The 13,285-nt window shown below is 41.4% G+C and overlaps 1 protein-coding gene across 4 annotated transcripts; it reads right to left on the bottom strand.

Moving 5' to 3' along the window:
• Nucleotides 1-1,279: 1,279 nt before the first annotated feature.
• On the bottom strand, nucleotides 1,280-7,556 carry ETFBKMT (electron transfer flavoprotein subunit beta lysine methyltransferase). Of its 4 annotated transcripts, none has more exons than XM_081821423.1 (5): nucleotides 7,454-7,556; nucleotides 6,076-6,213; nucleotides 5,287-5,728; nucleotides 3,255-3,385; nucleotides 1,280-2,266 (listed from the first exon to the last, which is right to left on the bottom strand). In XM_081821423.1, the coding sequence occupies exons 3-5, from the start codon at nucleotides 5,610-5,612 to the stop codon at nucleotides 1,923-1,925; spliced, it is 801 nt and encodes a 266-aa protein (XP_081677549.1). In that variant the 5' UTR covers nucleotides 5,613-5,728; nucleotides 6,076-6,213; nucleotides 7,454-7,556; the 3' UTR covers nucleotides 1,280-1,922. The 4 variants fall into 4 exon arrangements, with proteins under 4 accessions (XP_081677549.1, XP_081677548.1, XP_081677550.1 ...); XM_081821422.1 differs by having other exon boundaries at nucleotides 7,278-7,552; XM_081821424.1 differs by having other exon boundaries at nucleotides 7,414-7,550.
• Between the last annotated feature and the right edge of the window lie 5,729 nt (nucleotides 7,557-13,285).

Genomic DNA, 13,285 nt, shown 5'->3' with positions numbered 1-13,285 from the left:
GCAGGAAAAGAGTGGAACACCAAAAAAGAAACAAGGAACTAGGGCAACAAATAGAAAACAGTCATAAATACGGTAGAAATTAATCCAGCTATATCAATAATCCCTTTAAATGTGAATGGTCTTAATACAAACCTGTTTGTTAAACTATGAAGTCATTCAAGGCTCACCATTATATACATGGGAGATTTTAAAATATCTTAAGTAACATTTGGATATCTCAAAGACTTTGTGCCTGCCTAATAAATCATCAAGAGAGGATAACAGAAACAGGGTCTGTAGATATTTAAACTTAAATCTTCTCTTTGTGTCATCAAGTTGACTTCCACAGTGCTCCCGAGTATAATTAACTCTTTCTTACCTTGCTGGGAAGGGCAATAACCAGCAGAGTACTCTGATTTTTCAAAGGATATTGTCAAAAAAACTCTTTCCTCTCAAATATCATCCAATGCCACTGTAACCTTTAATTTCTATTAATTTTAACCAAGTCTGAATTAAAATTTAGGTTGATAATGTTTAAGACCCAACAGACCAATGGGAATTAGATGCACAAGAGTTGTTTCACTGGGCTGAAATAAACTCTGACTTCCAAGTTCAATAATCACCAAATCCTCTGCAGCCCCAGCTCCCAGACTCCCATCGAATTATCCTATTTTCCTATCTGAGCAACAATTTGCCCTTAACTGCTTTCTCCACATTTCTGCTGTATGACTGTAACTCTGATCACATTTCCCTGGTACCATAATCCCAACAGTATGCATGTATTATTAGAAAGTTTATATATAATGCACATGTTATAAACAATTCCTAAGCAGTGTATAAGAACATAAGAGTACATTAGAAAGGCTGCATTTATTGTAACACATATAATGCTGGTGTTTAGTTTTAAATTAGAGAATAGAAAATCTACAGTATAGAATTATAAGACCCAAAGGTAAAACCTAAGCCTCCCTCCCACCCCAGTCTACCAGCTATCTGGTACCCTCTCAGAAGGCAACCACATTAGCAGTTACTTGTTTATCTTTTCAGGAATATGCTATGTATGTTGCAAGCAAATATGTATTTTATATGTATATACATATATAGGTACATACATACATCTTTTCATACATTCACCTATAAATAGTGGTATACTATACATATTCTTCTTCACATTCTCATTTATCTCATAGGGTTTTTATTGATATATAAGATCCTGACAACCTGGGCCATATAGTAGCATTACCAATTTCTAGCTAACCTTAGTGAACCATAAAGAGGCATCAAAAAGTGTCACGGTATATAGGAAATTCTAAAATCTTTATTTTTATCCACGACTGTCAGTTGAGGTCCTATTATGTACTAAATACTGTATGAGGCACTTTATACTTTCATTTAATAAAATAGCCTTGAGGTGAGGTTTATTAAGTTTGTTACAATTTTATAGATGAGGAAATTAAAGCTCAGAGAGCTTAACTAGCCTAAAGTCCCAACTAGAAAGTGACAGAGTTGCCTGACTCCAAAGCCCATGTACTCTGTACCACACTAAATGCAGCTCTGATCTTTACAGGTCATTTTTTGAAATACAGTACTATTCTATATTTTGTATTGTGTCTAATTTGAAGATCCATCATAGAGTTGTCCTCAACTACAGAAACAGACATTGCTTTCTCATTTTCTTTCTCATCCCTCTCCACTACTTAAATTACATGTTGCTACCATTTTGGTGTTGCCTTCTAGAATCCTATTCCTACAGCAGCAAAACCAGAAAACTGCAGGTAGAGATTTGTATATTTGGCATAATGCAGAACAAATTACATGACAAAGGCTGACAAAACTTTAAGACTTCAGGTTTTGGAAACAAGATACTACATGCTTTAAACTGGAGGTCTTTTAGGGTTAAACCCAAACATAGCTATATTCACACCTGGAAGCACTTGGACAACTCAAGGCTGAAAATCCCATACTGTGCTTGTTGTCAATCCATTGTTTTCCTTCCTGGTAGGCTCTGGAAGTGAATATTCTACCACTTTGTGCAGTTGATGTTGAATGCTATGTCCACTGAACTGGGGTCGTCCAGGGTCACCAATCAGGACTCGAGTTCTATGGGTCCAAAAGCAATTCTTCAGCCATTGATGAAGACTGTCTGCAAGGTCTTCATCATAAAACATATCTCCAAGCACAACAAGGTCCCACTTATCTTGTTCCAAATCCAAAATATTTTTGGTTAAAATGGGAAAAGGATCCAGTTGGTTCAACTCACAATTCAGTGTGATAGCCATTCCTGCAACTTTAAGAAGCACATAATGAATTGGTTTATGTTAGGCAGTTTTAATCCCCTATTGATTCATTTAAGTAATTTAGAAAATCTAACAATATTTTTTCCCTTTTGTTGAAAGTTGTTTTTTAGGTAAAGAAGTATCTACCAATATAAACTATTTACTGCAATTTTCAAATGCATGAATGGATATCCTGAAAAAAAACCAAACAATACAAAACACCTAGAAATGTGGAGGTTTTAAGGAACATTTGCTGATCTAATAACCAAGAGGTGTGGTTTATTATAGCTATCCAGGGAAACAAGCCTTGGGCTTGAGCAACCTGGCAAGTTAGAACTGAGACCCCTGTATAAAATAAGGATCTTGGGGCAGCTGGGTGGCTCAGTCCGTTAGGCTTCTGACTCCTGATTTTGGCTCAGGAGTCAGAACTCCTGATCTGAGTTGTGAAATCAAGCCCTGCATCGGGCTCACATGCTGGGCATGGAGCCTGCTTAAGAATCTCTCTCTCCCTCTTCCTCTACCCCTCTCCACCCTCCCCCAAAAAAATAAAATAAAATAAGGATAAAAGCTAGATCCTCAGTAAAATTGAAAACTAAAAGAAAATCAGAAAAAATTAAAACTGACCTGTCCCAACTTAGGTTTTAATGGAATAAACTCTCCCTCAAAACACAAGGCCTCTCTCCTCACTTGGGTTTTGGTCAAATACACACAACCTACATATTTCAGGAAATCCCTCGCCCAGAAATTAACAGTAAGTGCTCCCAGCTTGGTACACTTTGGGATATCCGACAGACATAAATACAAATCCTCTTGAGAAATACGCACTTCAATTCAGGCCTCACAGGCTCCTCACAGATAATGTCCTACTGAACAGAAGTTCACAATATCAGATTATAAAATATACATGGAAATAAGCTATCATGTTGAGGCATCTATAGATATTTATCCTGGAAGAAAATAAAGATGAGCTTTAAGTATTTTTAAATATGAAATCCTTACTAGGGTCTATGTCGTTGGCCAAGATCCTCGATGCCCCGCTCATCTTGGCAGCTATAGCTGTAGCTCCACATCCACTCCCAAGATCTAACACAGACTTTCCTCTAACAACATCAGGATTATCCAAAAGATACCTAATTTGGAAAGAAAGCAAAAAAACACTGAGACGAGAGGTCAGTAAGAGGTATTTAAAAAAAAGTTTTTTTTTTTTAAGCTCTATACCCAACATAGGGGTTGAACGACCTCTAATGACTGAGCCAACCAGGCACCACCCCCCCCCCAAAAAAGTCTTTTTAAAATACTGAGCACTTACTGTGATCCAGAAACGGTCACACACCAGGAATACTGACTGACAAAATACGGCTATAATAAGGATTCAGTAAACTAGATCCAAAATTCACTGTCTCCTTCTGATTGATTGTGCATCATAGAGTGGTTTTACCTACTGCTTATGTTGTTATAATGACCTCTCTGGTAAAGTACAAAGTCCAGTTCAACCAAACAATTTGGACCAGGACTAAATAGTTATCAAACACTGAAGATGGATGAGAAACCCTGAAATAAATAATAAACCCTGACACTTGACCTTACCACTGGAAAGTGAAGAATATCCGGGATTATGGTAAACTAGGGATGTACATGGCCTGTCTAAAGCGAAAGCGCTACCCATCTTCAGCTCACTGTTGCCATGCAGAAATCCTGTGTTATCAGATTTTCCTGTTTTTCAAAATCAGACATTTTTACATGAAATTTCCCAAGTTTTAGTTTTATTTTTTATTTTTTTGAAATGTCCCAAGTTTTAAATGTTAGCAACTGATTTTTTGTTTTAAATTTACAAATAAAGACCGAACAAAACACATCTGTGGGTGCACCAACTTGTGACCTCTGATTCAGTCTGTTAAGGAATTTGATTGTATTTATATTTGAAGTTGATAAACAATCACTTTAATAGACGTCACTGAAAATGTCAATATTTTTAAGGTATGATGTAAGTGAATAAAGCTTGAAAATTTGGCAACAACAACCAGAAAATCAGAATTGTTTGATAACACCTAGAAAGCTTTCCAATCTTCAGGATTCTCTGAAAAGCTCTACATATGCATTTATTTCTTTTGCATTTAAAACTATATACAACATTAATTGTTAGGCCATCCCGTTCCTGCCAATGAGAAGTCCTTATCCTTTTCATTTCAGAGGTCTATACCCTTAAGGTATAAGCAGGTTTAATCATTTACCAATCTAAGAGCAAAAACCAGACTGAAATGCTGAAAGCTCTTGCCTTTGTCTCAGCAGCTGTGTTTTAATAAAAAGCATAGTGTGAATATGTGAGAGAATGTCCTAAAGAACACTTTTGCTGTGTGGGGGCGGGGGGGGTGGGGGGATGGAAGAGGAGACCTTAAAAATGCACATTCAGGACACCTGGCTGGCTCAGTCAGTACAGCATGCAACTTGATCTCAGGGTTGTGAGTTCAAGCCCCACGATGGGCATAGAGCTTACTTAAAAAAAAAAAAAAAGAAAAATGCAGATTCAAGTCCAGAGTTCACCTGAGATGTCAGTAAGCCACTAGAGAAGGAATCCTTGTGGATCCCACTCACTCACATCTCTTGTTCTTTGAGAGACTGAGAGAAGTGAGGCTCCAGGGAGGGAGGGAGTGCGAGGCTCGAGGAGCAACATTTACTAGATCAAACTAGGAGAGCTAAAGGACCAGGGCTTTAGGTTCCATCTAGAAACTCTGCACTGGCCATACCTTATGAACCATGAACCAGAAAATAGTGTGAAATTTCCAGATCATTCATAGTATGACAGCTGATCCTAGGGTTTCTCTTGGAGAGAGAACTGTATTTGGGGAAATACACTGATAAACTGCTCCAAATTAAGAAAACAAGAATTTGGGGGTTTAACTCTGGTTTTTTGTGAGGAGCAGGGAAAATGCAGAGTTGGAAGGGGCTGAAAAAAGAATCTGCTGAAAAAAAGAATCTGCAGAAAACAGATCTGTATGGGCCTTAAAGCTTCCCATTTCAGTTAGGGCAATACCTAGACAGGGCCTGGCCTCCTGGCCAGTAGATTGCCCAGTAAGGTTCGCTATAGGGCCACAGGTCAGCTTTTTGCCACCAGAACTTGCATCTGGGCGTCAAAAGCCGCAACTGGATTTCAGGGGTGAGGCTGCCACTGCTGCTGACTTCAGTGTTCTCCTCCAGGAAAGCTTTCATCTCAGGGTCCAAAAAGCTTCCAGTTCCTCTCCAGGGGTAATGGCCCCGGGGAAACAAGGAAAGACCATTGCTTCTCACAGCTTTCAGAAAGACGCCACAGTGGTTCATGGGAAATGGTGCACATGCTCTCCAACCTAGGCTTGAAGCCATCGGTCCTTGTCCAAAACACAGGTTCTGTCAGTGTTGCTGTTGATAAGAGCTGCTGCTCCTCATGAGGAAGGAAGGGTACGGCTGCCACGGTGATCTCAACTGAAATCTGTGGGTCTCTAAAAACAGAAATAATACTGAAAATTCCAAGGTTCACTCACACTTCCATATCCCATTACATAGGAAGAAAATATTACAGTGTAAGCTCTGTAGCAGATGATTCACAAGTGCAAGTCCATTTCAGATGGAAGTGTTGGTGCATCAACTTAGGAAAATCCAACCTTTTAAAGGAAGTCTTTTCACAACAAAAGCCTTTTAATAATTTAGAACAACAAATATACAAGCATTTGATTTTGAGAGAAAACCTCGGGAACATGCCTGTTACATAAAATAAGGTTTACCTTTAAAGTTCTTTCACACACACACACAAAATAAAGTTCTTTAACACATTTAGTAAACCACTTACCTTTAAGCAGGCACTGTGAACAAAATAAGTCTCCATCTTTGGGAAGCTTAGACTCTAGCAGTGGGGTAGAGCTATTGCCAGGGCAAACACAGTTCTGGCCTTTATGAAGTCTTGCCAAGAGTTGTGGAGGTTACCAAACTGTAATTGTGCACAAAGATATACAAATTATACAGAGTACACATCGATGGAATCAAGATTCAGATTTTTTCTTAAAACTTTATGGATTTAATTGTCATAAAAAATATCAACTCGCAAGTATCTTCCTATAAATATCTCTGATGACTCATCTTTGCCAAGCCTGGGAGGAAAAGACTTGTTCCAATAGAAAAACACCTTGATAAGAACGAGAAAGAATAAGAAACAGGGGCGCCTGGGTGGCTCAGTCGTTGAGCGTCTGCCTTCGGCTCGGGTCGTGATGCCAGAGTCCTGGGATCGAGCCCCACATCGGGCTCCCTGCTCGGTGGGAAGCCTGCTTCTCCCTCTCCCACTCCCCCTGCTTGTGTTCCCTCTCTCACTCTCTCTCTCTGTCAAATAAATAAATAAAATCTTTAAAAAAAAAAAAAAAAGAAACAGCAGTTTAAACACAAACTATATGCCCAGTTACTTGGGACCTCTGACCTGTTCTGCATAAATGTTTTAAACAGTCCTATATCCATCCACCCAAATATTTAGAGTAGGGGCCAGACTGGTGATCCATGAGTGATGCTGCTGGTTATAGCAGAGGGGCTGTGGCGACCTGGATTCTGTTTCTGAGCAGTGCAAAGGGGCCAGCAAACTGCTTCCAGGTAAGAACACGCTGCCAGATCTTCCAGTTTCTCAAGATAATCCAGATATTCACACAAAAACCCCCATTTGTAAACGCAAGTGATCAATTAAAATATCAAAACACAGGGCAGGCTAAAATGCCTGTCAGGCCACTTGCGTGCGAACTCAGGATAGGCTTTCAGTAGGTGTCATCTCCCCATCGTGCCCTCAGGATCCCAGGTCTCTAACAGCCTCACTTCTCCCTGGACTAATTCTGTTAGGAAGTGTTGGGTCAGCCCTTGAATCGCACAAGCCGAAGCTTATAAATACAGCAGAGCAAATATGAGAGGATTTTGGTTTGGAACACCGTGTTGTCTAGACCGGCGCCTCCCCCTCTCACCCCAACACCAAAAAAGCATCCTTCATGAACACGGGACTATGCGGTGGGCACTCGGTACCTGTTATCAATTGTTAAGGAAGGAAGAGGGGTTAAAAAGGTAAGTTCCAAAAGTGTTCGTGACCACGTTATGTCCCTCCGAGGAGAACGGGACTCGGTCTTAAAGGGGCAGGCACAGGCCTCCTTTTCGTCCTCACCAGGGTGGGCGAACAGCGCCCAGGGAAGCTAAGCACTCGCCTTTGTGCGTCTTTCCCGGCATTCTTTAGAACCGCACCTGGCGCGCCGACCCCCGTGGGCAGGCAGGCGCGCGCCTCCTGGTGCAGAGCGTGGACCGCGCGCCCCGCCCTCCTTCCCAGCAGCCTCCCTCGGCCTTTTCCTACCTTTCTTAAAGGGGCAGGGCCTCCGGAGGAGGCGGCACTCCGACCTCGCTCTGGAAGCGTGAGACCGTCAAACTCTGATTTCTGCGAAATCCAGTCAAACTGGGGAGCGTTTGCTTTGTGCCAGTCACTTGTTGGAGAGGAAAAATGTTTCTCTTCCCTTCCTCCACCTTTCAAAGCTTCTTCTAGCTGATCTTAGAATTAAATTGACAGGAAACACATCAACAGAAGAAAACCAAATTGAATCTTGTACCTATGGAAACGCCAGCCGTAGAAGAGATGCAAAAACAGAAAGGTAAAAGGAGGTTTATATGTCGTCCTGAACTAAAGAGAAGGGAGTTTGGGACTTCAAAGGAAGGAAAGTAATTCACAGAAGATGAAAGGAGTAAATTTGCTGGGCCACACAGAAACAATGGGACAGAGAGAGGAATTTTAACAAACAGACTTTGCTAAATTCCTCCCTATCACACCTAGTTCATATTATGCTGTAGTTATCTATGGTAATAGATTTCTTCTGGAGCAGGTCCTCTATTTATATTCTTTCAGGCAGTAAGGGGGGAGGTCAGTTTCTTCCTGAGTCTTTTGTACCTTGATTGTTTTCAGCTCAGAAATAATCCACAGGTCAAAGTGGCACATCTTGGGGCAATTCCTTCAGAGCCCCTACGCACACTTCTAGGCACTGGGCAGAGTGGTGAGCAAAACAGACACAGTATAAGCCCTTGATGACACTTAACCTTCCACTGAACTTAAATCATAATGTATGTCCTCTCTTTTATAATTTGCATAAATGTACAATATAAATCTATTTGCAACCTATATCATTCAAGTTCTGGACCCATATGTCCATCTTCCAACCCTCAACATCTCCAAAATAGACTTGCCACCCCACCTGACAACAATTAAAACCCGCTCAGGTGTGCCAAAGGGAAAAAAGAAAATTGACCCAAACTAAGAAACAGGCAAATCATGTTTCTGCATCTTAGTCTGCAGTTTGGGGAATGACCTGACAGCCGCCTGTTCAGAATTAGAGCTTGTTGCTTCTGTTCTCCATTTTTGCCCTCGAGTTTACGGGGTTTCCCATTTTCCCTGTAAACTGGAACCTCTAGGAACTACTAGAAGGGAATGAAACTTTGTTATTCCAGTTAACAACCCCAGATGCATCCTGCTCATTTGCTCCTTGCATGAATGACTGTACTTATTTTAGATGGGTAGGATACACACCTAGCATCTCTGAGTCACTCTGCCCTACATTTCCTCTATAAAAACTAATATGACTGTGAATAAAACTGTATTTATTAACTGGCTACTTTTTAAAAAAATTAGCTGCTGATGTAAACCTTTTTTTCTCAACTATAATTTCTCATTTCCACACACTCCGATTCTCTTACTAGCAATAAACCTTAATCCACGTTCAAGATCAATTTGTCAAAGAATTGTTTTTAACTAGCTTGTGTTCTATTCCTGTGAATAGCTAGAACATCCCAGTTATTGCCTAAGACACCAGGGACAGGAGGTAAGCCTAACATTTTTACAAAAGAGGGTTTCCAGTAAAAATATAAGTGCTCGGGGCGCCTGGGTGGCTCAGTCGTTAAGCGTCTGCCTTCGGCTCAGGTCAGGATCCCAGGGTCCTGGGATCGAGCCCCACATCGGGCTCCCTGCTCAGCGGGAGGCCTGCTTCTCCCTCTCCCACTCCCCCTGCTTGTGTTCCCTCTCTCGCTGTGTCTCTCTCTGTCAAATAAATAAAATCTTAAAAAAAAAAAAAAATGTAAGTGCTCATCATTGAAGATGCATTTAATAATGTGAAGACAAAAAAAAAAGTGAAGACACCTTGACCAAAACTTGGAACTAGGCTAAAGGGACTGCTGAATGTCCTCTCCCCACCTTAATAATTTTAAAATTGATCCACTTTCTATTCCTTCTGCTATTGCCTTAGTTCAGCCCTATGATCCTTTCCCTGAATTCCTTTAACTAGTCTCTCTCCAATCCTACCTTCCTCTCTCATTCTCTACAGTACAACTTAAATGTGTTGTTGTTGTTGTTGTTTTCTGGACTTTATATGTCTATAGCCTAGAAAAGGCCTTACATTCCTATAAGATAAACCAGATAATCCATGAAAAACAGACCTGGATTTTCTTTTCTTTCGTTGCTTGGTGTTGATGTATTGTTTTTTCTTAATTAAAAGAAAGAACTGTCTTGCTTTTATTAAAGTTGACCCACATGTACCAAGCAGACTTGTGAACTGTCTGATAGCAATTGAGCTATCATCAGTAAAGCTCAATGCTTTATGATTTTTGCCTCAGGGCCTGTCCTCTCCCCTAGGCCTTGGTTAAGACAGCAAGGTGCAGTCTTTGCCACCTAAACAACCCATCCTCCCTCCTCAACCTTCAGAACTCAGCTCAGGGTCAAGGCCCTCTGAAAAGCCTTCCCCAACACACACACTAATCTTGACAGTTTCTTAGCTTCCTATGGGTACATCCAACGAGAATATCATGCAGAACTGCCATTGCCTGGCTCCTCTACTAGACTTAGAAGCAGACCATCTCTTTCCTCTTTTATCTTCTGGCACAATTAAGACACTCAATAAATTCTGTTAAATGAAAGAAAAAGCAAATAAATGAGTAAATTAAACATTACATATTAGTGTCTCATTTTTAAATTTCATTTTTAACAGTTTTATTGAGGTATAATTAACATGCAATAAATTTCACATATTTAAAGTGTACAATCTGATGGGGTTTTTTGGGTTTTTTTAAGATTTTGTATGTTTATTTGTCCGAGAGAGCGCACAAGCAGGGGGAGCAGCATGGGGAGGGAGAAGCAGGCTCCCCGCTGAGCAGGGAGCCCGATGTGGGGCTCCATCCCAGGACCCTGGGATCATGACCTGAGCCGAAGGCAGACGCTTAACTGACTGAGCCACCCAGGCGTCCCAATCTGATGTTTTGATATGTATATATACACTTATGAAACCATGACCAAAATCAAGATGATGAGCATATTCAGTGCCCCCTCCCCTGCCCTGCCCACACCCCCCCTCCTCTGTATTATCCCTCCCTCCTGTCCTTGCCCACATCCCCTCCTCCATCCCCAGGCAGTCACTGGTCAGGTCTCTGTCACTATAGATCAGTTTGCATCTTCTAGATTTCTATATAAATGCAATCGTACAGTATGTACTCTTTTTGTCTTTGTTTTCACTCAACATGCTTATTTTGAGATTCATCCATGTTGTTTGAGCATCTTTTCATGTGCTTCTTTGCCATCCATTCATCTTCTATTCAAATTGTGTCTCATTTTAAATCCGAATTGCTGCATTGTTTTTCTGTTCTTACACGATTCAGGTACATTAAAAATAGGGGCTTTGTATCTTTGTTTTTCCTCAGTGCTGGAAGAACAATTCAACAAAGTTAATGGAATTATCTGGAATGATGGGAAAAACATAACTTCTTTTGCCACTTTGGGAGATTGTTTATAACATAATTTTTAAGTGTTTATCAATATAAATTAAATAAGTTTGTAAATATATTTCTAATAAAATATTGACACTTCAGTTCTGTTTTAAAATGAGCCTTGAGGCATGCCTGGGTGGCTCAGTCCTTAAGCGTCTGCCTTCGGCTCAGGTCATGATCCTGGGACCCTGGGATCAAGCCCACATCGGGCTGCCTGCTCAGCGGGGAGCCCGCTTCTCCCTCTCCCACTCCCCTTGCTTGTGTCCCCTCTCTGTCTCTCTCTGTCAAATAAATAAAAACTTGTTTAAAAAATAAATAAGTAAAATAAATAAAATCAGCCTTGAGAGGCAAACAACATATAAATTGCCCCCAAGGAGGGGTGCCTGGTTGGCTCAGTCTGTAGAGCATGCGACTCTTTTAGTATATGTGCTGCCGAAGCGAGCACAAGCATGCGACTCTTGATATCAGGGTCGTGAGTTCAAGTCCCACATTGGGTATGAAGCTTACTTTAAAAAAAAAAATGCACCCAAGGAAGTGTGATTTGCCTCTGCCACCTCAGAATGTGTTTCTCCCCACACTTTTGAATGAAGTATGAAGTTTGGGGTTTTCTAGAGCTTAAGCTTCCTTCTAGCTTCTCTCCACCAAGCTATCCTTGCAACCATTCTGTAGCACCATGTCTTTGTGAATGTGTAGGTTTCCTCTTTTCAGTTCCTCCTCTGAGGTTTGCAGTTGCTGCTCCTTCAGGAGGCAAACTTGTCCAGGTCACTAAGTCACGCTTAAAAATCCTGACAGCGGGCCCTTTTAAGACCAGTTTACGATAAAAGGGATTGAGCTGTTACAGAGCTGGCCAATCTTCAGCCAACTAAAACTACAGTGCCATCTAGTGATAATTTAGCTTAATATCGGCCAGGTGTGTCAGTTAAAATGGTGACAGCAAAAAACTAAAACAAAACCCTGAAACTGTGAAATCACCTTAATTCTGGATAAAGAGCAGATTCTCACCCACAGTGTTACCACACACTGGCATGCTTGTTCAGTTGTAAAATACAGTGGAAATAGTCATCACTGGTAATAGTTAAAGTCTAAAGTTTAAGAAAGATTCTGTGCTGGGGCTCCTGGGTGACTCAGTTGGTGAAGCGTCCAACTCTTGATCTCAGCTCAGGTCTTGATCTCAGGGTCTCAGGTTCAAGCCCCACATTGGGCTCCATGCTGGGCATGGAGCCTACTTACCAAAAAAAAAAAATGTTGGTGTCATCCATGACACATCCTCTGCCTCCCTCTCTCACACACACTCCACAACTAATCTACCAGCAAATCCTATAAGCGATACCTTCAAAATATACCCAGAATCTGAGCACTCCTCACCACCTGCACTGCCGCTCTACTCTAAGCTGCCATCACCTGTCTCCTGCGGTTATTATTGCGGTAGCCTCCTAACTAACCCCTCCAGTTCCACCCTTGCTCCTTGTGGTCTATTCCCAATAGAAAAGGCAGAGCCACCATTTGAACAGGAAGTCAGGGGCACCTGGGTGGCTCAGTCAGTTGGGCGTCTGCCTTAGGCTTGGGTCGTGATCCCAGGGTCCTGGGATGGAGTCCCACGTCGGGCTCCCTGCTCGGTGGGGAGTCCGCTTCCCCCTCTGTCACTCCGCCTGCTCTCTCTCATTTGCTCTCTCTCTCTCAAATAAATAAAAGCTTGAAAAGAAAAGAAAAAATATCTTCTCTTTAAAAAAAAAAAAAAGGAAAGGAAGTCAGGTCATGTCACTGCCCCACTGAATACCCTCTGGTAGCACCTCCACCCACACATAAGCCTGGCCCCTTCTCTGGCTCCCACTCCTACTACTTGCCCCTTCAACAACACCTTTTCCAACATGCCGGACCCACCATCTTGCTGCCATCTTGCTGTTTGCAAACACATTTGCCGTTTCCTGCCTCAGGGTCTTTACACTTGCTACACCACCAGTCTGGAATGGTCTTCCCTCAGACAAGGAGCACCACTAACCCCTCATTTCCCTTAATTTTGTCAAATGCTTTTTCTGCATCAATTAAGATGATCGAGTGGTTCTCCCCCTTCGTTCTGTTAATGTGGCATATTACAGTGATAAATTTTTGTATGTTGAATCATCCTTGCATTCCAGGGGTAAATCCCACTTAGTCATGGTGTATAATCCTCTCACTATGCTGCTGAATTTAGTTCTCTGGTATTTTGTTGCAGATTTTTTTTTTTTTTAAAGATTTTACTTATTTATTTG

Source organism: Leptonychotes weddellii, chromosome 5 (assembly GCF_054177405.1).
Source record: "Leptonychotes weddellii isolate Sample4059 chromosome 5, ASM5417740v2, whole genome shotgun sequence".
NCBI classification, from domain to species: domain Eukaryota; kingdom Metazoa; phylum Chordata; class Mammalia; order Carnivora; family Phocidae; genus Leptonychotes; species Leptonychotes weddellii.
Note: the sequence above shows the minus strand (reverse complement) of the source record. Positions and strands in the feature narration are given on the sequence as shown.

Bases quoted from the DNA above. Each gene is read 5' to 3' on its own strand.
- ETFBKMT (XM_081821423.1), bottom strand. From the start codon at position 5,612: ATGGCTTCAAGCCTAGGTTGGAGAGCATGTGCACCATTTCCCATGAAC. The intron at 3,386-5,286 runs GTATTGCCCTAA...TTTCCAAATTAG, and splicing joins GGAGGCCAGGCCCTGTCTAG to GTATCTTTTGGATAATCCTG. The intron at 2,267-3,254 runs GTAAGGATTTCA...TGCTTCTTAAAG, and splicing joins GGCCAACGACATAGACCCTA to TTGCAGGAATGGCTATCACA.